Source organism: Bos javanicus, chromosome 14 (assembly GCF_032452875.1).
Source record: "Bos javanicus breed banteng chromosome 14, ARS-OSU_banteng_1.0, whole genome shotgun sequence".
NCBI lineage: Eukaryota > Metazoa > Chordata > Mammalia > Artiodactyla > Bovidae > Bos > Bos javanicus.
The window spans coordinates 64,774,386-64,800,452 of record NC_083881.1 but is presented as its reverse complement, the minus strand read 5'-3'; the positions used below and the strand labels follow the sequence as shown (position 1 = coordinate 64,800,452).

The window sequence follows — 26,067 nt, the reverse complement described above, 5'->3', positions numbered from 1 at the left end:
GGCAGAAGAGAGAGGGGGAAAGAGGAAGAAAATGATGTTGGTATGGAGTCTCACTCTGGTTCTCTTTATAATCATTATGTAGCTTGGAAATAAAGAGATTCTTAGGACACAAAGCTTTTTAAAACTCAAAGTTTTTACTCAAGGCAAAAAAAACCAAAATGGGTTTGTCTCTTTGAAGTATCTGGTACAAAAGTAAATGGACTTCATTATATATTCAATATTATATCAATCTTAAAATGAGGAAATCCTAACTGAAATCTGTGGGAAAATGTTTCCTCATTGGGACCTTACTGAAAATTCAGCTTAGTTATAAAAAAGAAATATCCTGCCACATAGTATTAATAAAACAAAACCGAGTAACTGTGAAGCTTACAAAGTCTGCAGCACTAAGCTGTTCTATATAAGCTTGGAAAATAAGTTTTTTGTAAGTAAAGATTGCAAAGAAAATAAATTCATTTCTAAAGTTTCATTGTGAGCTGAACACATGAGTCATGTTATATTTTATGTAATTCAAATGTTAAGCAAAGACATACTTAACTCTGTGAACATCTGCTAAGGGTCAAAAAATAACAATAATGAGCAGCACTAGAAAGATGACTTTATCAGAATCAGAGAAAAACAGAAAAACCTCCTAAGCAGTTAAGTGAAATGTAGGTTTTGTGAAGAAGACAAAGTAATCTACAAGCACAAGGAACATAATCTGAATCAAGCTCTATAAAAGCCAGCGGTACCTTGGTCCATCTGGGAGTGGACTTTAAGCTCTGAATCTTCCCTTTGGTGTTTGTTCTTTGTGACATGATATGATGAAGTATTTTGTTTTGAAGTCCAGGTCAACCCAGAAGAAAAACAAATATTATAACTTTGTCAATACCAGTGTCTCATGGAAGTGAATGCTAACTGACTTTGAACAAGATTTATGGCTGTGAGCAGATTATTGTGTGTTCCTGACCCATTTCCCACAGTCTGTTAGTCATAATAAGATATGGCTTTCTCCTGTTTCTTTGGCCGAGGGACAACAGTGTAAATGTAAACATGCTCATTAACATCAGCAGGGGCTTATTCTTTTTGAGAGCTTCCTTTACTTAAATAAATAGGTGTTCGCTGAGTATGAAGAAGAAAGCTGGCAAAGTCTAACAGAGCTTCCAGAATGATAAAGTCATCCCTATTTGTCACTCCGTTTGTATCATATTCACAGGCTCCTTTAATCTTGGTTTTTCTGGTGATTTTCCAGCTATATATTAACCCCAAGGAATGTGTAATATGAATCCTATTTTCTAGACCTGATGATGTAATTAAGGAGAAGCTAAATTTAAGACAGTTCAGGAAGTCTAGAAGTCATCCCCCACATCATCTAGCCGTGAGAGCCAGAGGGACCAAATAGTGATTTACACACCTGAGCTGTCTATCCTCTGGGATTCTCATACACCTTTCTGCTACTGCTGCTGCTTCATCTCACCACAGTGACTATAGGCATGTCCAGAGTAGAGGTTTTAGCCAAAACTCAGGGAGTAGCCACCAGCCCTGTCATACATTCAGTATTCATCAACCATGACCCTGTGTTTTCCTGAATGTTCTTAATTTCAGTTATTCTGTTCTTGTATCAGCCGTCTGAATGCAGCTTTACATTTTAAACCGGGGATGTAATATATGGCTTCCCAGGTGGCGCTAGGAGAAAAGAATCTACCTGCCAGTGCAGGATATGTAAGAGAGGGAATTCAGTCCCTGGGTCGGGAAAATCTGCAGAGAAGGAAATAGCAACCCATTCCAGTGTTCTCACCTGGGAAATCCCATGGACAGAGGAGCCTAATGGGCTCCAGTCCATGGGGTCACAAGAGTCGGACATGACTGAGCAACTGACACACTCTTACCTATCATACATGGTTATCAATATCAATTTTTCTTTCTCCCCCACACAAGATATTACTCATTTTAAGGTTTTGCTTATCTATCGAGTGAAAAAAAATGTGTTTCTTGTTTTAAATAAGCTTAATTAATAGTGGACATAAGTTTGAGTAGGCTCTGGGAGTTGCTGATGGACAGGGAGGCCTGCCGTGCTGCAGTTCACAGGGACGCAAAGAGTTGGACACGACTGAGCAACCGAACTGAATTAATAGTGAGACTGAGGAGTTTTTTTCCTTTTTCATAAAACAGTGTTCTCCAGAAGGATTAAATAGCTAAAGGTAAAAACAGATCTTAGAAATCCTTCAATAGACTATGGGAAAATATATACTCTACCTAGGGATAAATCCGTAAGATATGTTAATAATTTTTTACCTCATCTATTCAGAAGTATGTATGTAAAAAGCATCAGGATATAACTAGAAGGCAACTAACATACCAGGAAGTAACACTTGCTACACATGGCAAACAAATCATTAACACCCATAATACATAAGGAGTTTCTACAAATCAGTAAGAAAAAAAACCCAATAGCAAAATGAGTATTTATTTTTAGAAGAAGAATCCTAAATGGCCAATAAATGAAAAAATATTCAACCTTTGTTATTTACTATTAGCATAAAATGTTGTCTTACTATGTCAATACGTATAAATCTTGATTCTTTTAAACATTGTATGGGTTATTGTTTTTTATTTAAATATTAATCCATTGATGGATATCTTAGTTCTTTTCTACTTTTTGCTATGATAAACAATTCTACAATGAATTTGTATGTGTGTGTGTTAACGTTTGTTCGGTCGCTAAGTCATGTCCAACTCTTTGGGACCCCAGGGACTGCTGCACTCCAGGCTTCCCTGTCCTTCACTATCTCCCAGAGTTTGCTCAAACTCATGTCCATTGAGTCGATGATGCCATTCAACCATCTCATCCTCTGTCACTCTCTTCTCCTGCCCTCAGTCTTTCCCAGCATCACTGTCTTTTGAGTTGGCTTGTTACTTCAGGTGGTGAAAGTATTGGAGCCTCAGCTCCAGCATCCAATGACTATTCAGGATTGATATCCTTTAGGATTGACTGGTTTGATCTCCTTATTGTCCAAGGTCATCTCTTAAGTCTTCTCCAGCACCACAGTTCTAAAGCATCAATTCTTTGGTGCTCAGCCTTCTATACGGTCCAACTCTCACATCTGTACATGACTACTGGAAAAACCATAATTTTGACTTTGTGGACTTTTGTTGGCAAAGTAATGTTTCTGCTCCTTAATTTAATATGCTGTCTAGGTTTGTCATAGCTTTTCTTTCAAGGAGCAAGCATCTTTTGATTTCATGACTGCAGTCACCGTCCACAGCGATTTTGGAGCCCAAGAAAATAAAATCTGTCACTGTTTCCATATTTACCCCATCTTTTTGCCATGAAGTAATGGGACCGGATGCCATGGATCTTAGTTTTTTGAATGCTGAATTTTAAGCCAGCTTTTTCACTCTCTTCTTGCATAGACATTATCAGATTTTTTAGTCTTGGTAGGTAGAAAACTCGACTTATTTTAAAAAGGTTTTTTTTTTTCCTTTAATTATTTCTAAGATGTAGTATCTCTTAATGTTTATATTTTAACTGCTTTATGCCATTTGTTTTTCTTCATTTATTACTTGTTTATTTTCTTGATAAATAAGTGCTTTTTCTACCCTTTACCCATTTTTCTGTTAGTATCTGTATTGATTATACAAACTCTTTACATAGTCATGATATCCCTTTTCTGCCATACAAGTTTAAATATATGATTTTTATACCTTGTTATACATATCATCCTAATTTTTACTTGCCAGGTTTTTACACATCATATTAATATTTCTACATCAGTTTAATATATTCCTGTTCATTATTTATTCAGCTACATCATTTATATGTTTTTTCCATTAGATCATTGTTTTCTCTCTAGACTGTATCATCTGCAAAATCAAGAACTGTGTCTCCTCATATAGGTCTGGCACAATATCACTTACTTGATAATAATGATTTCTTCTTAATGATGGCTACATAGGTGAGACCTAGAAATAGATGCTCAGGTCCTGACAGGCTACATAGAGCTTACAGACTGATTATAGATCCTACCAGCAATAGACTTTTGCCATCCTTTCACCAGACTTGACCATTATATGTGAACAACAGAAGAGTATAGTGTTACTGTGTAATAGCTCTACTATGCATATTCTCACTGCTTTAAATTCACTGATTATATAAAAAAGAAGAATGCACTAGTTTAGTGTTTGATCTTTACCACATAGATCTAACATCACAATCAGTTGCTTTTAGTATTTTCTTTGAAATCACATAAAGGTTCATATGTGCCAGGTTTCATAAGGATCACATGATAAGGTCAAGAAATACAAATTCCAAGGCAGAATTTATATGCCCAGTTCACATATGACAGTAATACTGTATAACCATATGTTGAATATAATACACAGTATGTAAATGCTCTTCTTGAATGCAATCCAATCAATAAAACCTAAAATAAATAACACTTTAATAACACATTTCAAATCAACTGAAAATGGAATAGATGGACTCTATGGCAAGAACATCCCTATAAAATTGACATTGAAAGGCCATTAAAACACAGAGAGTAAAACAATCTTGAAACTAAAGAAAAACTGTGAATATTTAGAAGTTTTTAAAAAGCCTACTACATTGCATGCCAAGATATAGCAGTCGTTTTTATTTAAAGAGCTATTTCAATAAAAACTGGATTGCCAAGCATTAAAAAGTAAATTCCATTTGCCATCACCAATAACTGAAAGAAACTTTAAAAAAATATACAATATTAACCTTAAAAAAGCTTAAAATGAACAATATTTAATAGAAAAATCAAAACTGAAAAATTCCACTTTTAGTCATAATTGGAACTGTTGAAAGATTGACCTATTTTATCATTAAAAAAGGTTATGGGAAAGCTACTGAAGTTAACTTCAAAAGCCTAGCAGTAAAAGGGATTGTAATGTCAGTAAAACTGAAACAGATCGAATAACCTGTAAGTAGTACTAATCCACTGCATCTTTGAACATGTATATGCCTCTTTTTAAGCTGGAAAGGTTGCCCTTTTTTTTTTTTTCCCTTAACTTGTTTCCAACAGCCCTTTAAAAAAGAAATCTATCTGTTCAACTGTTAACAGTCAGCAGCTCAGTACAGAAGCTACCTTTACTCAATGGTGATATGAGCTAAGATTTGAAATATTTTTTCCTCTTTGGCCCGGTTCTGGAAAACATAGTTTCCTCAGTCTACCTTGTACAGAGAGGGCTTTCTTTAATATTTATGTACTGTATGTATACAAACAAATGCAGTAATGAAAGTAACATGCAATATTTCAACTTTTTTCTCTTGGTTATCAGCTCAAACTCTTACACCAGAATTGATGTTGTTGTAATCGACATTTTCAGCTTTAATTTTGTCTCTTCAGATCCTGGGAAGACTTTGCCTGAAGCCCTGGATTATTGCACAGTTTGGCTGCAGACGGTACCTGGAGAAATAGACAGCAAAAGTGGTATTCCACCTTCACTCGTAACGCTGCAAATTAAAGATTTTCTTAACGGACCAGGTAAGAAAGTCATAATTCAAACTCTTTTTTTCCTGTGAGTCTCTTAATGTATACATGGAGTCTGCTAGTAATCTTGACGTTCTTTGCCAACCATGAGTAATTTGTTTTCCAGATGTGTACTCTTCTCAGTCTAGCCATTCTAGAGATCAAAAGGCAAATATTAATATGCCTTAAAATTTACCATTAGTTTGACAAAAAGTAGTTATCAATTAAAAAAGTAGTTGTCATTTTATTTCTGCCTTTTCTACTAAGTAACTGTGGGACCTTAGGCTGTTGTCTAATCTCCTGTGCCTCAGTTTCTTTACCTGTAAATGAAGAGATAAAATAGGTAATGGATGGATAGATGGGTGGGAGCATGAATGGATAGATAGGTGGATAGGATACATGACATACTTACACAAGATAATACACATAGGTAGATTGGATTAGGTAAATACTTACACATTTCAAATGCTTAGCAAAGTGCTTGGGACATATTAACACTCAATTTTAAATAGATAGATATAGATATCAAAAGGTATTAAGTGCTTATTATGTCCCAGGTACTAGGTACTTTATATACTTGTATAAAGCCAAAGTGTAGGCTCTATAATTATTTCCATTTTACAAATAAAGAAGTTAAGACTTAGAAAAATGAAGTCAGTTGCCTAAGATCACGGTAGCAAAAGAGCCATTCAAACTCAGGTCTTTATGACTGCAAAGACCTAGGTCACGTCTATACTGCACTGCTGCTGCTGCTGCTGCTAAGTCACTTCAGTCGTGTCCAACTCTGTGTGACCCCATAGACGGCAGCCCACCAGGCTCCCCGTCCCTGCGATTCTCCAGGCAAGAACACTGGAATGGGTTACCATTCTCCAATGCATGAAAGTGAAAAGTGAAAGTGAAGTCGCTCAGTCATGTCCAACTCTTAGCCACCCCATGGACTGCAGCCTACGAGGCTCCTCCGTCCATGGGATTTTCCAGGCAAGAGTACTGGAGTGGGGTGCCATTGCCTTCTCCGATACTGCACTAATTTTAGTATAATTAAAGGTTTTTTCTTCTTGTCTATCTCCTCCTCACGCTTTTTCTTTTTGCTGCTCTATTTCTTCCTCCTTCATGTCATGTTTTTTTAATTAATTTTTAAATTTCTAATTGGAGGATAATTCCTCTTCTTTTCTTTGTTACTCTTACATCACCTGTTTGAGATCTGAGCTGTTTATTTAACAAAAATTACTACAGTTAAATTTTCCTTTTGTTATACTCACAGTGCTGCAGAACATGTTAGTCATTAAAAGAATACTAGTTTCTTCATTAGGAGTTTAAAACTGTGGCGTTATACTGTCTTAAGATCTCTAGCAATATACTGCAAGGCATGAATATTGGTGATTGAAAGCTATCCCTATGTGGACCTGATTCAGTTTGTGTGCCATAACATGCCAGTAAATTATGATTCATGACTACAAATAGAGAAAGTGGCCCACCATCAGGACTAAAGTAGACAGAGCCTGAAATCACCTCAGTTGGCCCTTTCACTGGGGCTCAGTTCTTCTTGTACATGTTTATCTGATGCTGGAATTTAAAACATATAGATATATGAAGAATTAGTTCTAATTTTTAGTATCCAGATTTAGTATATAGGTGTGGTTTCAAAGAGTTGAAGGAAGGGAAGAAGCTGATGATGAAGTCTAAAGGATTCATTAAAGATGGAAGCATCCTTTGGAATGCTGGATGGTTGAAAAAGAGTGTGAGTCCTCGGTTAGTGAGTGGGAAGTACCATATTTCATTGAATTCAAGCAACCGTCAATGTAGGAAAAAACATTTTACATACTACTAAGAAAAAAAAAACCCTGCTATTTAAGCTATTAAATATATATATATTATATATACATACATATATATCATAAATAAATTATATTTTATATATATATGATGTTTCATATACACATATATATATTTATATATATATGTATATCATATTTATATATGATATATATATGTATATGATGTTTCCCTGATGACTCAGGTGGTAAAGAATCCACCTGCAACTTGGAGAAGGAAATGGCAACCCACTCCAGTATTCTTGCCTGAGAAATCCCATGGACAGAGGAGCCTGGCAGACTACAGTCCATAGGGAGGCAGAGAGTCGGTAGCTTTCTTACTTCATCAGTTGCAGGACAGAAGACTAAACATGCCAGAATGAATGAAATAGAGTAAGAACATGAGTAGTTCATGGAGAAGTGATAGGGAAACTTGCATTTACTTCCTTTTTCTCTCTTTTAGTTTCAGATTTCTTTTGGTTTTAGGCACAGTCTTTCACCTTTTGGCTAGAAAGTTCCCTTCTAGTTTACATTTGATTGATTTGTTTCTAAAAGGGATGGGATCTTCAAGTCAATGGTAAATTGTGTACCATATTTTTTGTGGCTGCCATATAATTTGAATTTTGAGAAATATCAATGAGCAAATGAAAATTTATATGTTTATCATTCTGTCATTCAATTTGACTATATATGACTTTTACAACAGTTGTACTTTGTGTTTATTATATTTTTTAACATTGGAAACTACATATTTGCCATTTCTAATTTTATGCCCATTCAGTAATAAAGATTGCCTATATGGGGGTTCAAACTTTTAAATTAATGAATTGAAATAGTTATTTTACAGCAGTGCTTCTCAAACTAGTGTGCATTTGAACATCTCTGGAATTCTGGTTAAATGCAAATGTGGTTTCATAGGGATGAAATTCTATGTTTCTAACATTCTCACAGGTAAAATGAATACTGTGGATCTGGAGACTACACTTTTTGTACCAAGATTTTATATGACTCATAATAATATATATTTATATATGGTTACTTAATACCATCAATACAATTACTGAGACTCAAACTGCAGATATTTTGGGGCATAGGAGAGTGGGAAATGATGCAAAGAATGACTTTTTAAATCTTATTTATTTATTTTGGCTACTCTGGGTCTTCACTGCTTGTGCTGGCTTCTCTAGTTCCAGGGTGTAGGCCCACCAGGAAGGCCCTGATTTTTTTTTTAAATAATATTTTATTATGAGAAATAAAATACAATATCAAATATAAAATGGTTTAAGTTCTTCAAAGTATAAAATATTTTTTAAACAAGAGAACCATCTATCATAAATTATTTGAGGGGAGATTAGTTTGAGTTATATGTCAGTTCTGTGGGATTCCACTAGAACATTAAGCTAACAGCTTTGAACTACTCCAGAATTTGCCACCTTAAGAGAAGATTTCCTTATTATAAATAGTTTGTCATGTAAAATATGTACATAGGTGTTATTAAATAAAAATTTTTATCTCTCTGCAAACAGCTACTCTAATTAAGAGATCAGTAGGAATAATGGGACATAATAAAGCATTTTTTGCTGTTCAGTTCAGTCACTAGGTCGTGTCCGATTCTTTGCGACCCCATGAACCATAGGACACCAGGCCTCCCTGTCCATCACCAACTCCCGGAGTTCACTCAAACTCATCTCCATCGAATCGGTGATGCCATCCAGCCATCTCATCCTCTGTCGTCCCCTTCTCGTCCTGCCTTCAGTCTTTTCCAACATCAGGGTCTTTTCAAATGAATCAGTTCTTTGCATCAGGTGGCCAAATTACTGGAGTTTCAGCTTCAACATCAGTCCTTCCAGTGAACACCCAGGACTGATTTCCTTTAGGATGGACTGGTTGGATCTCCTTGCAGTCCAAGGGACTCTCAAGACTTGTCTTCTCCAACACCACAGTTCAAAAGCATCAATTCTTCTGTGCTCAGCTTTCTTTATAGTCCAACTCTCACATCTATACATGACTACTGGAAAAACCATAGCCTTGACTAGATGGACCTTTGTTGGCAAAGTAATATCTCTGCTTTTGAATATGCTCTCTAGGTTGGTCATAACTTTCCTTCCAAGGAGGAAGCATGTTTTAATTTCATGGCTGCAGTCACCATCTGCAGTGATTTTTGGAGCCCCCAAAAATAAAGTCAGCCACTTTTTCCACTCTTTCCCCATCTATTTGCCATGAAGTGATGGGACCAGATGCCATGATCTTAGTTCTGAATGTTGAGCTTTAAGCCAACTTTTTCACTCTCCTCTTTTACTTTCATCAAGAGGCTCTTTAGTTCTTCTTCACTTTCTGCCATAAGGGTGGTGTCATCTGCATATCTGAGGTTATTGATATTTCTCCCGGCAATCTTGATTCCAGCATGTGCTTCATCCAGCCCAGCATTTCTCATGATGTACTCTGCATAGAATTTAAATAAGCAGGGTGACAATATACAGCCTTGACATACTCCTTTTCCTATTTGGAACCAGTCTGTTGTTCCATGTCCAGTTCTAACTGTTGCTTCCTGACCTGCATAGAGGTTTCTCAAGAGGCAGATCAGGTGGTCTGGTATTCCCATCTCCTTCACAGTTTTCCACAGATTATTGTGATCCACACAGTCAAAGGCTTTGGCATAGTCAATAAAGCGGAAATAGATGTTTTTCTGGAACTCTCTTGCTTTTTTGATGATCCAGCAGATGTTGGCAACTTGACATCTTATTCCTCTGTCTTTTCTAAATCCATCTTGAACATCTGGAAGTTCACACGTATTGCTGAAGCCTGGCTTGGAGAATTTTGAGCATTACTTTACTAGTGTGTGAGATGAGTGAAATTGTGTGGTAGTTTGAGCATTCTTTGGCATTGTCTTTCTTTGGGATTGGAATGAAAACTGACCTTTTCCAGTCCTGTAGGCACTGCTGAGTTTTCCAAATTTGCTGGCATATTGAGTGCAGCACTTCCACAGCATCCTCTTTTAGGATTTGAAATAGCTCAACTGGAATTCCGTCACCTCTACTAGCTTTGTTCGTAGTGATGCTTTCTAAGGTCCACTTGAGTTCACATTCCAGGATGTCTGGCTCTAGGTTATGTATTATTTTATAGATTTTTGGCAACTCAAGGAAAAAAATATTTTTCCAGGTTTTAGGAAATAGTATATTAAGAGCAATATTATTTTTGCTAAGACTGGAGGAACAAAATTCAGCTTTATATTTTTCCCCAGTACCATTCTCTTCCCTTGAAAAATAAAAAGCCCCTTTTTTTTTTAGTGTTGTTCAAATAATGCTTTTAAGTATTATGCAGTACTATCATTAAGAATCTTTTGATACCATTAGTTTAATCTGTATGCACATCTTATTTAAGTATCATTCCCAAAGAATGCTTTATGTTACAACTTTAAAATAGTGTATTTTCATTTATTCCTTTCTTGCTCTTGAATTAAAGTTTCAGTAGCAATAAAAGTTATGGCCCTGAAGAGTAGAGGAAATGCTGACTATAACTACCTAACCTTAAATTTTCTTCCTAAAGTGCAAACTTAACAGCTTTTGAATTCAGCCTTTCAGATTTTTTTTAGGGATTATTTTATCTAAACAAGGTGATGCATATGCTACTCCTTAGCATTTGTTTTTGGGAAAATAACGCAGTGTTGTTGAGTATTCCCTGATTTCCTCTGTTCACTTAATAGTACCTTAGAGCAAATGGTAGGTCCCAACTTGTACATCAAAAACCCCTTCAAAGCTCTCTCAACCCCCACCTCCTTCCTTCAGAGGCAACAATTGTACCCATTAGCAAGGTCACTGGTTTGGAGAAACCTGGAAAACAGCAGCTACCAGAAACCCACTAGAATAATATATCCAGCAGGTGATAGATTAGTTGGAACAAATTGGAACCATTGCAGTTCAGCAATCCTGGTTTCTTTCAAGCTGTTTTTAAAATGTCGTCATTTTAATACACAATCTAAGGCCCGCGGAACAGTCCACAGCAGGTTAATTTGAATCATATGATGTGTCACTGCCCTCAGCTGACATGAGCTCTATTCCATGTGTGAAGCCATAATAAATCCATTCCCAACCGAGGAAAATTCCCCGTGAGAAGGTGAACTAATCCAGGCCTCACACTGGCATGCTAGCCCTCCGTAATTGAAAGCAGGGCCACCTGTTCCCAGCACAGTTAGCCTATAGAGAAGAAATTACTGTTAGATACTTCTTATATTGAAAATTCATTCATACTTTTTGCAAATTCAAATTCAGCTGTGAACTGCTTCATATGACATCATACAGAAACTTAGGAATGTGCCCCCTTGATCCCAGTTTAAAAGTTTGTTAACTATAGGATTTCTTAACTTTGAAATGAATTTTTTTTTTTTTTTAATTTAATGAGAGCTGACATGTGAGAAGAAGAACTAGGAAGGGTGCAGATTTTTCTAATTAACTCAAGGTCATTTACAGAAATATTTGAACTCCCTGGTATTTTTTTCATTGTTTCTTTGCAGACATGTATTTGAATACTGTCACTGTAGCCACTAAATGACACTTAAAAGACAGCAAAGAAAAACTTGCCAAATTGGGAGAACATTTCCACATTTATGTTTTATTATAAATAGTATATCACAATTTTCATATAATTTTAGGCAACATGGTTATATCAAATTATGACTATAATTTCCTGTTTCTTTTATTTTAATATACATGGTGTCACTTGTTGAAACACATAGCCACTGATAGTTTTTCTCATAATAAAATCATTTATTTACTCTCTCCTTAACTAACCTGTTAATTCATTTATCTATGTCATTTTCAGTTTTCCTAATTTCATTCAAGCCTTGGATTGGTTTTATTTAATTTTTAAGATATTATTTGACTTTTAATTTTTTGTAGTCCATTTTTTATAAATTTAGTGTTTTATAGGTTGCAAGGATTTTAATTTTCACTTTAAAAAAATTCCTAACCATCCTAGAATTTCCCATTTCCACAGCCTCTTTGATTTGAATGAAAATACATACTAGAATAATGTGAAATACTACTTTAAAAGCTTCTCAGATATAGTAACACACCATTCAAATAGGTTTGTTTATAATGAATATAAAGTAGAAATGCTAAGTTGTTTACTGCCAATTTTGTGTATTTTTAAAATGTGTTTACTTTTCATGATGATATCTGCTTTTATGTTCTGTTTTTACAGAATTCATTACTATTGGGAATTAATCCAGACATAGGTAGAAGATGACTGACTCAGGGAAATTAAGATAACCTGAAAAAATACAAATAGCCCCCTGACATTTTCTGGAGTAGAAAATGAAGAATAGGCAATATGATTTTTATATACAAGAAGATGCAAAGTAAAAGGAAGCATCTTAAAAAGCTAATTTTAATTAATTTAGTCTTCTTATTGTAACCCTGATAGTTAACCCCTTATTCTTTTCTCTTTCCAGAAATAGGGCCAAGGTCCACACCTTGATCACTGGAGTCCTATCTCTATTTTAGTTTTACAGCCATACTAGCAAGCTGTCTTCTACATTTAAGAAATGTAAACTAGTTAATAAAACTGTGAGAACCTTGACTTTTACATTTCCTAGGTGTTACGGGTTTCAATTTGCAGTGGCAGCATTGTATTATCATAGTTTATTTTCCCTATGATTTATCAAAATAAAACAATAAACTTGAAATAAGGGTGTGAAATAGAGAGTAGACCAAGAATTTTATTTTATTGCTTAATTTTTTAAATTGAAGTAGAGTTGATTTACAATATAGTGTTAATTTCAAGTATACAGCATAGTGATCCAGCATTTTTTTAGCAGACCATTGTCAGTTATTGTATTTCCTGTGCTATACACTATATCCTTGTTGCTTATCCATTTTATGTATAGTAGTTTGTATTTGTTAACCCCATACTTCTCATTTGCTTGGACTCTGTAGTTGTGGCACATGGGCTCCCGAGTGAAAGGGCTCTCTGGTTGTGGCGCACAGGCTTAGTTGCTCCTCAGCATGTGTGATCTTAGTTCTCTGACCAGGGATTGAACCTGTGTCCCCTGCATTGCAAGGCGAATTCTGAACCACCAGGAAAGTCCCTGTTTGTATATTTTAGATATTAACCCTTAATTAGTTACATTGTTTGCAAATATTTTCTTCCATTCCATAGGTTGTCTTTTCATTTTGTTCCTTTGCTGTGAAAAAAAGTTTTTAAGTTTGATGAGGTCTCATCTGTTGTTTTTTTTTTTTTGCTCTTATTTATTTTGCCTCAGAAAACTGATCTAAGAAATAGTATACAACCTAATAGTACAAAAAGTAATTGCAGCTTTGGACTGTGAATATTAAATCATTATCACTAGGCTCATGTTTATTAATCAAAATAGGAACCATTACAATCAATGTATTTTTGCAAATGAGAAGTAGTTTGTTTATTCCTGTAGCATAAAAATCCATGCTTCAGGATTCAACAAAGTCTTGGGAAGCATTTTCTGCCTCCCGCTGGTTGTGGAAGCATTTTCCCTGCAAAATGTTGTCAAGATGGTGGAAGAAGTGATAGTCGCTTGATGAGAGGTCAGGTGAACATGGTGGATGAAGCAAAACTTCCTAGCCCAACTCGTTCAACTTTTGAAGCTTTGGTTGTACAATGGGCAATCAGGGGTTGTGGTAGAGAATTGGGCCCTTTCTGTTGGTCAGTGCTGGCTGCAGGCATTGCAGTCTTTGGTACATCTCATCAATTTGTTGAACATACTTCTCAGATGTAATGGTTTCATGAGGATTCAGAAAGCTGTAGTGGATTAGAAGGGCAGCAGACCACCAAACAGTAACTATGACCTTTTTTTAGTGCAAGTTTGATTTTGGGAAGTGCTTTGGAGCTTCTTCTCAGTCCAACCATTGAGCTGAAAGTGAAAAGTGAAAGTCTCTCAGTCATGTCCCAACTTTTTGCAACCCCATGAACTATACTGTCCATGGAATTCTCCAAGCCAGAATACTGGAGTGGGTAGCCTTTCCCTTCTCCAGGGGATCTTCCCAACCCTGGGATCGAACCCAGGTCTCCCACATTGCAGGCAGATTCATTACCAGCTGAGCCACAAGGGAAACCCAAGAATACTGGAGTGGGTAACCTATCCCTTCTCCAGCGAATCTTCTCAACCCAGGAATCAAACCAGGATCTCCTGCATTGCAGGTGGATTTTTTACCAACTGAGCTATCAGGAAAGCCCAACCATTGAGCTAGTCAGCCATAAAATCCACTTTTTGTTGCACTTCACAATCTGATTGAAAAATGGTACATTGTTTCATAAAATAAGAGAAGACGATGCTTCAAAACAATTTTTTTTTATTTTCAGTCAGCTCAGAAGGCACATACTTGTCAAGTTTTTTCACCTTTCCAATTTGCTTCAAATGCCAAATGACCACAGAATGGTCAATGTTGAGTTCTTCGGCAGCTTCTCATATAGTCATAAGAGGATCAGCTTTGATGATGGCTCTTAATTGGTCGTTGTCAACTTCTGATGGTCAGCCACCACGTTCTTCATCTTTAAGGCTCTCGTCTCCTTTGAAAAACTTCTTGAATTACCAGTGCATGGTACAGTCGTTAGCATTACCTGGGCCAAATGTGTCATTGATGTTGCAGGTTGTCTCTGCTGCTTTACAACCCATTTTGAACTCAAATTAAAAAATCTCTCAAATTTGCTTTTTGTCCAACATCATTTCTATAGTCTAAAATAAACAGCAAGTAATGTCATTAGCCAAAAAAAATAAAGTGAGAAATACACATTAAAATGATGTATAACATAACCACATTTGTTTAAGAATATATTCTAATATCAAATGTCAAAGTTCAACAGTGCAAAGCTGCAATTACTTTTGCACCAACCTAATATGATTTTTCCACTCTTTCCCCATCTATTTCCCTGATCACTTCATGGGAAATAGATGGAGAAAGAGTGGAAACAGTGTTAGACTTTATTTTTTGGGGCTCCAAAATCACTGCAGATGGTGATTGCAGCCATGAAATTCAAAGACGCTTACTCCTTGGAAGGAAAGTTGTGACCAACCTAGATAGCATATTCAAAAGCAGAGACATTACTTTGCCAACAAAGGTCCGTCTAGTCAAGGCTATGGTTTTTCCAGTGGTCATGTATGGATGTGAGAGTTGGACTGTGAAGAAAGCTGAGTGCCAAAGAATTGATGCTTTTGAACTGTGGTGTTGGAGAAGACTCTTGAGAGTCCCTTGGACTGCAAGGAGATCCAACCAGTCCATTCTGAAGGAGATCAGCCCTGGGATTTCTTTGGAAGAAATGCTGCTAAAGCTGAAACTCCAGTACTTTGGCCACTTCATGCCAAGAGTTGACTCACTGGAAAAGACTGATATCAGCTGGGAGGGATTGGGGGCAGGAGGAGAAGGGGACGACAGAGGATGAGATGGCTGGATGGCATCACCGACTCGATGGACGTGAGTTTGAGTGAACTCCGGGAGTTGGTGATGGACAGGGAGGCCTGGCGTGCTGCGATTCATGGGGTCACAAAGAGTCGGACACGACTGAGTGACTGAACTGAACTGAATATGATTTCTGTCAAAAAATGTTTCATCTGTATTCTCTTCTAGGAGTTTTATGGTGTTATGTCTTCTATTCATGTTTTTAAAACATTTTGAGTTTATTTTTGTATATAGTGTGAGGGAATGTTCTAATTTCATTGTTTTACATGAAGCTGACCACCTTTCCCAGAAATGCTTGTTTAAGAGATTTTCTGCATTGTATATTTTTGCCTCCTTTGTCATAAATTAGTCGACTATAGATGTGTGGGTTTATTTCTGGGCCCTCTATTCTATTACATTGATCTCTGTGTCTGTTTTTGTTCCAATACCATGTTATTTTATTACTGTAGATTTGTAGTATAATCTGAAGTCTAGAAGGGTTATACTTCCAGCTCTGTTCTTTTTTCTCAGGATTATTTTGGAAATTTTCTGAGTCTTGTGTGGCTCCAAATAAATTTTAGGATTATTTATTCTAGTTCCATGAAAAATATCATGGGTGATATTTATAAGGATGGCATTATGTCTGTAGATTGCTTTGGGTAGTGTGGCCATTTTAACAATATTAGTTTTTCCAATCCAAGAGCGTGAGATGTCTTCCCATTTCTTTGAATCATCTTTAATTTTCTTTATCAGTGTTTTATAATTTTCAGTGTATGGGTCTTTCACCTCCTTGGTTAAGTTTATTCCTGGGTAATTGGGCTGTTTTTTTGTTTGTTTGTTTGGAGGGGGAAAGGGGATGCAGTTTTAAATAGGATTTTTTTTTTTACTTATCTTTCTGATATTTCATTATGACTATATAGGTTTTTGTATATCAATCTTGTATCCTACAACGTTGCTGAATTCATTTACTAGTTCTAACAGTTTTTGGGTGGAGACTTAACAGTTCTCTGTACAGAGCATCATGCCATCTGCAGATACTGATAGTTTTACCTCCTCCCTTCCAATTTGAATACCTCTTTTTCTTATTGCTTTGGCTAGGACTTTCAATACTATGTTAAATAGAAGCAATGAGAGTGGATGCCCTTGTCTTCTTCTAGAATTTAGTAGGAAGACTTTCAACTTTCCATCACTGAGTATTGTGTTGACTGTGGGTTTGTCATGCACGCATGAGTGCTAAGTTGCTTCAGTCATGTCCAACTCTTTGTGACCCTGTGGACTGTAGTCTGCCAGGCTGCTCTGTCCATGGAATTCTCCAGGCAAAAATACTGTAGTGGGTTGCCATGCCCTCTTCCAGGGGATCTTCCCGACCCAGGGATCAAACCCACGTCTCCTGTGTCTCCTGCATTGCAGGTAGATTCTTTACCACTGGGCCACTGGGGAAGTCCCGTTGGTTTGTCATAAATGTACTTTATTATTTTGAGATGTGTTCCCTTTATACCCACTTTGAGTGTTTTGTGTTCCCTTTATACCCACTTTGAGTGTTTTTATCATGAAGTTTTTGAATTTTGTCTTCAGTCTTCTGTTCTTTGTACAGACAATAACCTCAGCTATCTCTTCTATGCCTACAACCTTCAATGCATCTATTTCTAATTTTGATTCATTGTCCACCTTCAGGACTATTTCTTCATCTCCCTGTGAGATGCGTTTAGTTATTTAAAATACCCGGGTTCGATCCCTGGGTCGGAAAGATCCCCTGGAGAAGGAAATGGCAACCCACTCCAGTACTCTTGCCTAGAAAATTCCATGGATGGAGGAGCCTGGTGGGCTACAGTCCATGGGGTCACAAAGAGTCAGACAGGACTGAGCAACTTCACTTTCACTTATTAAGTCAAAAATTGTTTCTTTTTCTTATTCACTCCTTCTCTTAGTACAGTCTTCGAATTTCTTTACATTTGCTAGTGATGGCAACATTGTTCCATTCAGGTCTTCTCACAATTTTACTGTCACCGTCAATTCATCCCTTTTTCATTCAAGCCTTTTTAGTTTTTCCGTTGAAATGGTTCTTCATTATACCTGCCACCTACCTGTGCCCTAATTACTTCTTCGGTGTATTTACTGGTGATCTTCATTTCAGATTTTTCTTTTACTCAATCATTTTCTCTCCTCTGCAAACTAATATGAATCTTGACCACCCGCCTCCCTCAGTTAATCAAATCATAACTGTCCTCAGACCTCAGGAATCTAACCTGGTGTCATCTGGACAATCCAGGTTTACTGTCACTAAGAAAGTAATTCTAAGTGAGATCATTTTTCTTCTTTGAACCCTAGTATTTTCTTCTGTATCATAAGAGAGTTGTCCTAAGATTCCTGCAAATTCTAAAATGACGTCCGTAATCCCCAATGGAACTCTTCATTTATTTTTCACAACAAGTGTTTATGAGCAATTATAATATTCCAAGTAATCTTCTAAGCCTTGGAATTACAGTGGTAAGCAAAAGATACACAGTAATTTCTCTCAAGAAATGCATACCATCTAGTAGAAAGGACAGGATTTGATGAGCAAGTAGTCACCCAGAGTATTATATAATTATAAGCTAATATAAGTGTCATAAACTTTTATGGATTTGTAAAAGATTAGAGATTTAGGGAAGCTTCTCTGAGCTGAGTTCAGACACTTGAATGCTGCTACTAAGTCACTTCAGTCATGTCCGACTCTGTGCGATCCCATAGACAGCAGCCCACCAGGCTCCCCCGCCCCTGGGATTCTCCAGGCAAGAACACTGGAGTGGGTTACCATTTCCTTTTCCAATGCATGAAAGTGAAAAGTGAAAGTGAAGTCACTCAGTCGTGTTCGACTCTTAGCGACCCCATGGACCGTAGCCTACCAGGCTCCTCCATCCATGGCATTTTCCAGGCAAGAGTACTGGAGTGGAGTGCCATTGCCTTCTCCACAGACACTTGAATAAAAGGGAGTTATCCAAAGACATGGAGGGAAAGGCAGTCTTCTGACAGAATGTGTGCAAAAGACCCTGTGAGGAAGGGGATCGTGGCACACCGAAGGAAATGAAAACAAATCAGAGAGAAGGAACAGTCCGAGGATGTGAGGCTAGAGAGAGGTAGAAGCCAGGCCTTCTAGGCCACAATAAAGGATTTGGGGGGTTTTATCTTTAAAGCACTGGGAAACCACTGAAGAATTTTAAGTAGGACATATATATGATGGGGAGAGAAGAAGTATGAGTGTTTATTGATATGGTTATATTCACATTTTTTTAAAAAATTATTCTAGTTGGAGGATAAAGAATAGATAAAAACAGCTAGAATAGAGGCAAGCAAGAAATTAGCAGAATATTGCAGTAGTACTGGTGAGAGATAATAAGTTGGGTCATGGAATGGTAATAGAAATGGAGAAAAGTGAGCAATTTGGTAGATAAATATGGAGGGAGAATCCATAGACTGGTACTGGAGTAGAGGGGATGTTGTATAAGAGAGGTTTAAGGATGACTTAAGGGTTCCTGACTGATCTAACTGAAGGAATATTGTGTTGTGGACTGAATTGTGTCCCCACAAAATTCATATGTTGAAGCTCTAGTCCCCGCTGTGCTGGGCCTTTAGGAGGTAATTAGATTTAGATGAGGTAATGAGGGTCAGGCCCTCATGGTGGGATTAGTACACCAGACAACTTGCTGTCATTCTGTCTCTCCCTGCCATGTGAGGACACAGTAATAACACAGCCATGCAAGCCCAGAAGACAGCCTTCACCAGAAACCAACCTCCGCTCACTCCCTGATCTCAGAATTCCAGCTCTAGAACTGTGAGAAAATAAGTTTCTGTTGTCTAATCTCACAGTTTGTGGTATTTTAGTATGCCATCCCAAACTGGTGTCTTATTGACTGATATGTTATAGAAAATGCTTTGGAAAAGGTATATTTTGTTTGTTATGTTTGTGTATGAGAGTAGGGAGAGATCATGAGTTCTGTGTTGGTAATTGTGCATACGTATCTGCTGGTCACACAAAAGTCTGACTAGTGGTAAAGGATTAAATGTTTTGAAAGTTTGGGAAAATATGGGTGCTGATTCAAGGCACAGACCTGGATGAGATTATTACTCAGAAGGGAAAAGAGGAAGAAGAAAAAGAGAAGAAGTAGGAAAAAAGAGTCTAAGACTTCATACTGAAGAAGTCCAATCAGTAATTACTGGCCAGGAGGAAAAGGAGGAGGCTTAAAAGAAAGCATAGCTTAGAGGAAAATCTGGAGAGTGCTACGTCAATGAAGCCAAGAGAAAAAAGCGTAGAAGTACTGGACAGTGTCAGGTAGTGATACAAACTACGGAAAAATGAGAAATTGAAAATAGCTAATGAATTTATAGACATCATGGCTAAAAATATTACCCCCTCACCCCATTGGATTAACCTGGATTGACTGTAGTCTACAGTGCATTGAGGAGTAAGCAGGAGGAAAATAAATGGAAGCAGAGAGTATAACTCTTCCAAGAAGTTTGTTTGTGAAGAAGAAGAAGAATATGAAGGAGCATTTTGTTTTGGTTTTTCCTTCCAATTTTTTTAATTGAAGTATAGTTGATACACACTATTATATAAGTTACAGATGTACAAGATAGTGGCAATATAGTGATTCACAGTTTTTAAAGGTTGTACTCCATTTATAGTTATTATAAATGAAAGGGGGTGGTTTTAGGCTTTATTTTTATAATGAAAGAGACCTGAATTTTCTCATGTTTAAATATCAGCCAGAAGAATCCAGTTGAGAGAAGAACTGGATAATCTAAAAAGAGAAAAGATAAAGGTGGGTTCCTTAGACAAAGTGAAGGAGAAGAATCCAACGTACATGTGAAAGAACCAGTGTTACCTTAACAAATTAAGGAAGCAAAGGAAAATGGCATATGGAAGTATTTTTTCAGTTTGGTAGTAGGAAACCAAGAGAAATTTAATGAGTTTCTCTTTCTCCTTGAAACTGGAAGCAGAGTCACTGATTGACCCTGAAGAGAGGAGTTTGGAAGCAAATGGTTTGAAGTCATCCTCCAATATGACTTCTTCTTATGCTGTACTCATTCTCATCTCTATGCCTTTTAAAAACTATCTATTATGGAAAATATCATATACAAATACAGCCTGGTTGGGAGGGGAGTTTTGGGGAAAATGGATACATGTGTATGTATGACTGAGTCCCTTTGTTCTTCACCTAAAACTGTCACAACATTGTTAATCAGCTGTACTCCAATACAAAATATAAAGCTTAAAAAATAAAAAAAAACTTTAAAGTAGACTGAATAGAATATAGAAACTCTTGCCTAGACCATTGTCAACTTATGGCCAATATATGGTTTCCTATATAACCCTATCCATTTCCTCACCTTCTGTATTATTTTGAAGCAAATCCCATGCATCATATCACCTATAATATTTCAATTTGTATTTATAAAGATAAGAACTTTTAAAAACATAACCACAATATCATTATCAAACCTAGAGAGAATAATTCTTCAGCATCATCTATCATCTAATATCTAGTCAGTATTCAAATTTCTAATTATCTCATGAATGTCATAGTGTGTGTCAGTGTTTGTAGGCATGTATGGTTATTGTTTGTATGTTTTCTTAACCTAGAGCCAGATAAGATCTACTCATCACTACTGGTTATGCCTTTTGAATTTCTTTTGTAAAAAAAATTTTTTTCAAAATCAATAGGTTTCCCCATCTCTTTTTTCATTTCTTGCAATTTATTTTATTTTTTTACTGAAGTATAGTTGATTTACAGTGATTCAGATATGCAGCAAAGTGATTCAACTTTCTATATATTTTTAATATATTATTTTTTAGATTCTTTTCCATTATAGGTCATTACAAGATAATGAACATAGTACCCTGTGGTATACAATATGTCCTTGTTTATCTATTTTATATAATGTGCGTAGTGTGTATCATTTAAATGAAATTACTCATTTATCCCCCCACTGATTTCCCCTTTGGTAATTAAGTTTGTTTTCTGTGTCTGTGAGTCTATTTCTGTTTTGTAAATAAATTCATTTGTATCATTTTTTTAGAACACATGTAAGTGATATCATATGGTATTTGTCTGACTTCACTTGGTATGATCATCTCTGGGTCTACCCATGTTGCTGCTAATAGCTTTATTTCATTCTTTTTACGGCTGAATAATATTCCACTGTATACCTATATCACATCTTCTTTATCCATCTGTTAATGGACATTTAGTGTGCTTTCATGTCATGGTTATTGTAAATAGTGCTGCTATGAACATGTATCTTTTTGAATTAGAGTTTTCATCTTTTCCAGATATGGGATTGCTGGATCATATGGTAACTCTATTTTTAGTTTCTTAAGGAGCCTCCATCTTCTTCTCCATAGTGTCTATACCAGTTTACCTTCCTACCAACAATGTCAGAGGGTCCCCCTTTCTCCATACCCTCTCTAGACATTTTGGTGATGACCATACTGAGTGGTGTGAGATGGTATCTTTTGTAGTTTTGCTTTACATTTCTCTAATAATTAGCAATATTGAGCATCTTCTCATGTACTTATCAGCTATCTGTCTTCTTTTTTTTTTTATTTTATTTTTAAACTTTACAGTATTGTATTAGTTTTGCCAAATATCGAAATGAATCCACCACAGGTATACCTGTGTTCCCCATCCTGAACCCTCCTCCCTCCTCCCTCCCCATACCCTCCCTCTGGGTCGTCCCAGTGCACCAGCCCCAAGCATCCAGCATCGTGCATCGAACCTGGATTGGCAATTCATTTCATACATGATATTATACATGTTTCAATGTCATTCTCCCAAATCTCCCCACCCTCTCCCTCTCCCACAGAGTCCACAAGACTGATCTATACATCAGTGTCTCTTTTGCTGTCTCGTACACAGGGTTATTGTTAGCATCTTTCTAAATTCCATATGTATGCGTTAGTATACTGTATTGGTGTTTTTCTTTCTGGCTTACTTCACTCTGTATAATAGGTTCCAGTTTCATCCATCTTATTAGAACTGATTCAAATGTATTCTTTTTAATGGCTGAGTAATACTCCATTGTGTATAAATACCACAGCTTTCTTATCCATTCATCTGCTGATGGACATCTAGGTTGCTTCCATGTCCTGGCTATTATAAACAGTGCTGCGATGAACATTAGGGTACACGTGTCTCTTTCCCTTCTGGTTTCCTCAGTGTGTATGCCCAGCAGTGGGATTGCTGGGTCATGTGGCAGTTCTATTTCCAGTTTTTTAAGGAATCTCCACACTGTTCTCCATAGTGGCTATACTAGTTTGCGTTCCCACCAACAGTGTAAGAGAGTTCCCTTTTCTCCACATCCTCTCCAGCATTTATTGCTTGTAGACTTTTGGATCGCAGCCATTCTGACTGGCGTGAAATGGTACCTCATAGTGGTTTTGATTTGCATTTCTCTGATAATGAGTGATGTTGAGCATCTTTTCATGTGTTTGTTAGCCATCTGTATGTCCTCTTTGGAGAAATGTCTATTTAGTTCTTTGGCCCATTTTTTGATTGGGTCATTTATTTTTCTGGAGTTGAGCTGTAGGAGTTGCTTGTATATTTTTGAGATTAGTTGTTTGTCAGTTGCTTCATTTGCTATTATTTTCTCCCATTCTGAAGGCTGCCTTTTCACCTTGCTAATAGTTTCCTTTGATGTGCAGAAGCTTTTAAGGTTAATTAGGTCCCATTTGTTTATTTTTGCTTTTATTTCCAATATTCTGGGAGGTGGGTCATAGAGGATCCTACTGTGATGTATGTCGGAGAGTGTTTGGCCTATGTTCTCCTCTAGGAGTTTTATAGTTTCTGGTCTTATGTTTAGATCTTTAATCCATTTTGAGTTTATTTTTGTGTATGGTGTTAGAAAGTGTTCTAGTTTCATTCTTTTACAAGTGGTTGACCAGTTTTCCCAGCACCACTTGTTAAAGAGGTTGTCTTCAATCCATCGTATATTCTTGCCTCCTTTGTCAAAGATAAGGTATCCATATGTGCGTGGATTTATCTCGGGGCTTTCTATTTTGTTCCATTGATCAATATTTCTGTCTTTGTGCCAGTACCATACTGTCTTGATAACTGTGGCTTTATAATAGAGCCTGAAGTCAGGTAGGTTGATTCCTCCAGTTCCATTCTTCTTTCTCAAGATAGCTTTGGCTTTCGAGGTTTTTTGTATTTCCATACAAATTGTGAAATTATTTGTTCTAGCTCTGTGAAGAATACCGTTGGTAGCTTGATAGGGATTGCATTGAATCTATAAATTGCTTTGGGTAGTATACTCATTTTCACTATATTGATTCTTCCAATCCATGAACATGGTATATTTCTCCATCTATTAGTGTCCTCTTTGATTTCTTTCACCAGTGTTTTATAGTTTTCTATATATAGGTCTTTAGTTTCTTTAGGTAGATATATTCCTAAGTATTTTATTCTTTCCGTTGCAATGGTGAATGAATTGTTTCCTTGATTTCTCTTTCTGTTTTCTCATTATTAGTGTATAGGAATGCAAGGGATTTCTGTGTGTTGATTTTATATCCTGCAACTTTACTATAATCATTGATTAGTTCTAGCAGTTTTCTGGTGGTGTCTTAAGGGTTTTCTATGTAGAGGATCATGTCATCTGCAAACAGTGAGACTTTTACTTCTTCTTTTCCAATTTGGATTCCTTTTATTTCTTTTTCTGCTCTGATTGCTGTGGCCAGAACTTCCAAAACTATGTTGAATAGTAATGGTGAAAGTGGGCACCCTTGTCTTGTTCCTGACTTTAGAGGAAATGCTTTCAATTTTTCACCATTGAGGATAATGTTTGCTGTGGGTTTGTCATATATAGCTTTTATTATGTTGAGGTATGTTCCTTCTATTCCTGCTTTCTGGAGAGTTCTTATCATAAATGGATGTTGAATTTTGTCAAAGGCTTTCTCTGCATCTTTTGAGATAATCATACGGTTTTTATTTTTCAATTTGTTAATGTGGTGTATTACATTGATTGATTTGTGGATATTGAAGAATCCTTGCATCCCTGGGATAAAGTCCACTTGGTCATGGTGTATGATCTTTCTAATGTGTTGTTGGATTCTGATTGCTAGAATTTTGTTAAGGATTTTTGCATCTATGTTCATCAGTGATATTGGCCTGTAGTTTTCTTTTTTTGTGGGATCTTTGTCAGGTTTTGGTATTAGGGTGATGGTGGCCTCATAGAATGAATTTGGAAGTTTACCTTCCTCTGCAATTTTCTGGAAGAGTTTGAGCAGGATAGGTGTTAGCTCTTCTCTAAATTGTTGGTAGAATTCAGCTGTGAAGCCGTCCGGACCTGGGCTTTTGTTTGCTGGAACATTTTTGATTACAGTTTCAATTTCTATGCTTGTGATGGGTCTGTTAAGATTTTCTATTTCTTCCTGGTCCAGTTTTGGAAAGTTGTACTTTTCTAAGAATTTGTCCATTTCTTCCACACTGTCCATTTTATTGGCATATAATTGTTGATAGTAGTCTCTTATGATCCTTTGTATTTCTGTGTTGTCTCTTGTGATCTCTCCATTTTCATTTCTAATTTTATTGATTTGATTTTTCTCCCTTTGTTTCTTGATGAGTCTGGCTAATGGTTTGTCAATTTTATTTATCCTTTCAAAGAACCAGCTTTTGGCTTTGTTGATTTTTGCTATGGTCTCTTTTGTTTCTTTTGCATTTATTTCTGCCCTAATTTTTAAGATTTCTTTCCTTCTACTAACCCTGGGGTTCTTCATTTCTTCCTTTTCTAGTTGCTTTAGGTGTAAGGTTAGGTTATTTATTTGACTTCTTTCTTGTTACTTGAAGTATGCCTGTATTGCTATGAACTTTCCCCTTAGGACTGCTTTTAAAGTGTCCCACAGGTTTTGGGTTGTTGTGTTTTCATTTTCATTAGTTTCTATGCAAATTTTGATTTATTTTTTTATTTCTTCTGTGATTTGTTGGTTATTCAGCAGCGTGTTGTTCAGCCTCCATATGTTGGAATTTTTAATAGTTTTTCTTCTGTAATTGAGATCTAATCTTACTGCATTGTGGTCAGAAAAGATGCTTGGAATGATTTCTATTTTTTTGAATTTTCCAAGGCTAGATTTATGGCTCAGGATGAAATCTATCCTGGAGAAGGTTCCATGTGCACTTGAGAAAAAGGTGAAATTCATTGATTTGGGATGAAGTGACCTATAGATATCAATTAGGTCTAACTGGTCTATTGTATCGTTTAACGTTTGTGTTTCCTTGTTAATTTTGGAGAAATGTCTATTTAGGTATTCCTGTTTTTTGATTGGGTTGCTTGTTTTTTCAACATGAATTGTATGAGCTGTTTTTATGTTTTGGAACTTAAACCCTTATTGATTACATCATTTGC

The 26,067-nt window shown here is 36.4% G+C and overlaps 1 protein-coding gene across 16 annotated transcripts in view; it reads left to right on the top strand.

The window, feature by feature from the left end:
- Nucleotides 1-26,067, top strand: part of VPS13B (vacuolar protein sorting 13 homolog B) — an 804,527-nt gene that overhangs the window by 584,219 nt on the left and 194,241 nt on the right. For all 16 annotated transcript variants that reach the window (XM_061438325.1, XM_061438316.1, XM_061438319.1 and 13 more), the window contains one exon: nt 5,352-5,489. In XM_061438325.1, coding sequence (XP_061294309.1) covers nt 5,352-5,489 — 138 coding nt within the window. The remainder of the gene's footprint in view (nt 1-5,351; nt 5,490-26,067) is intronic.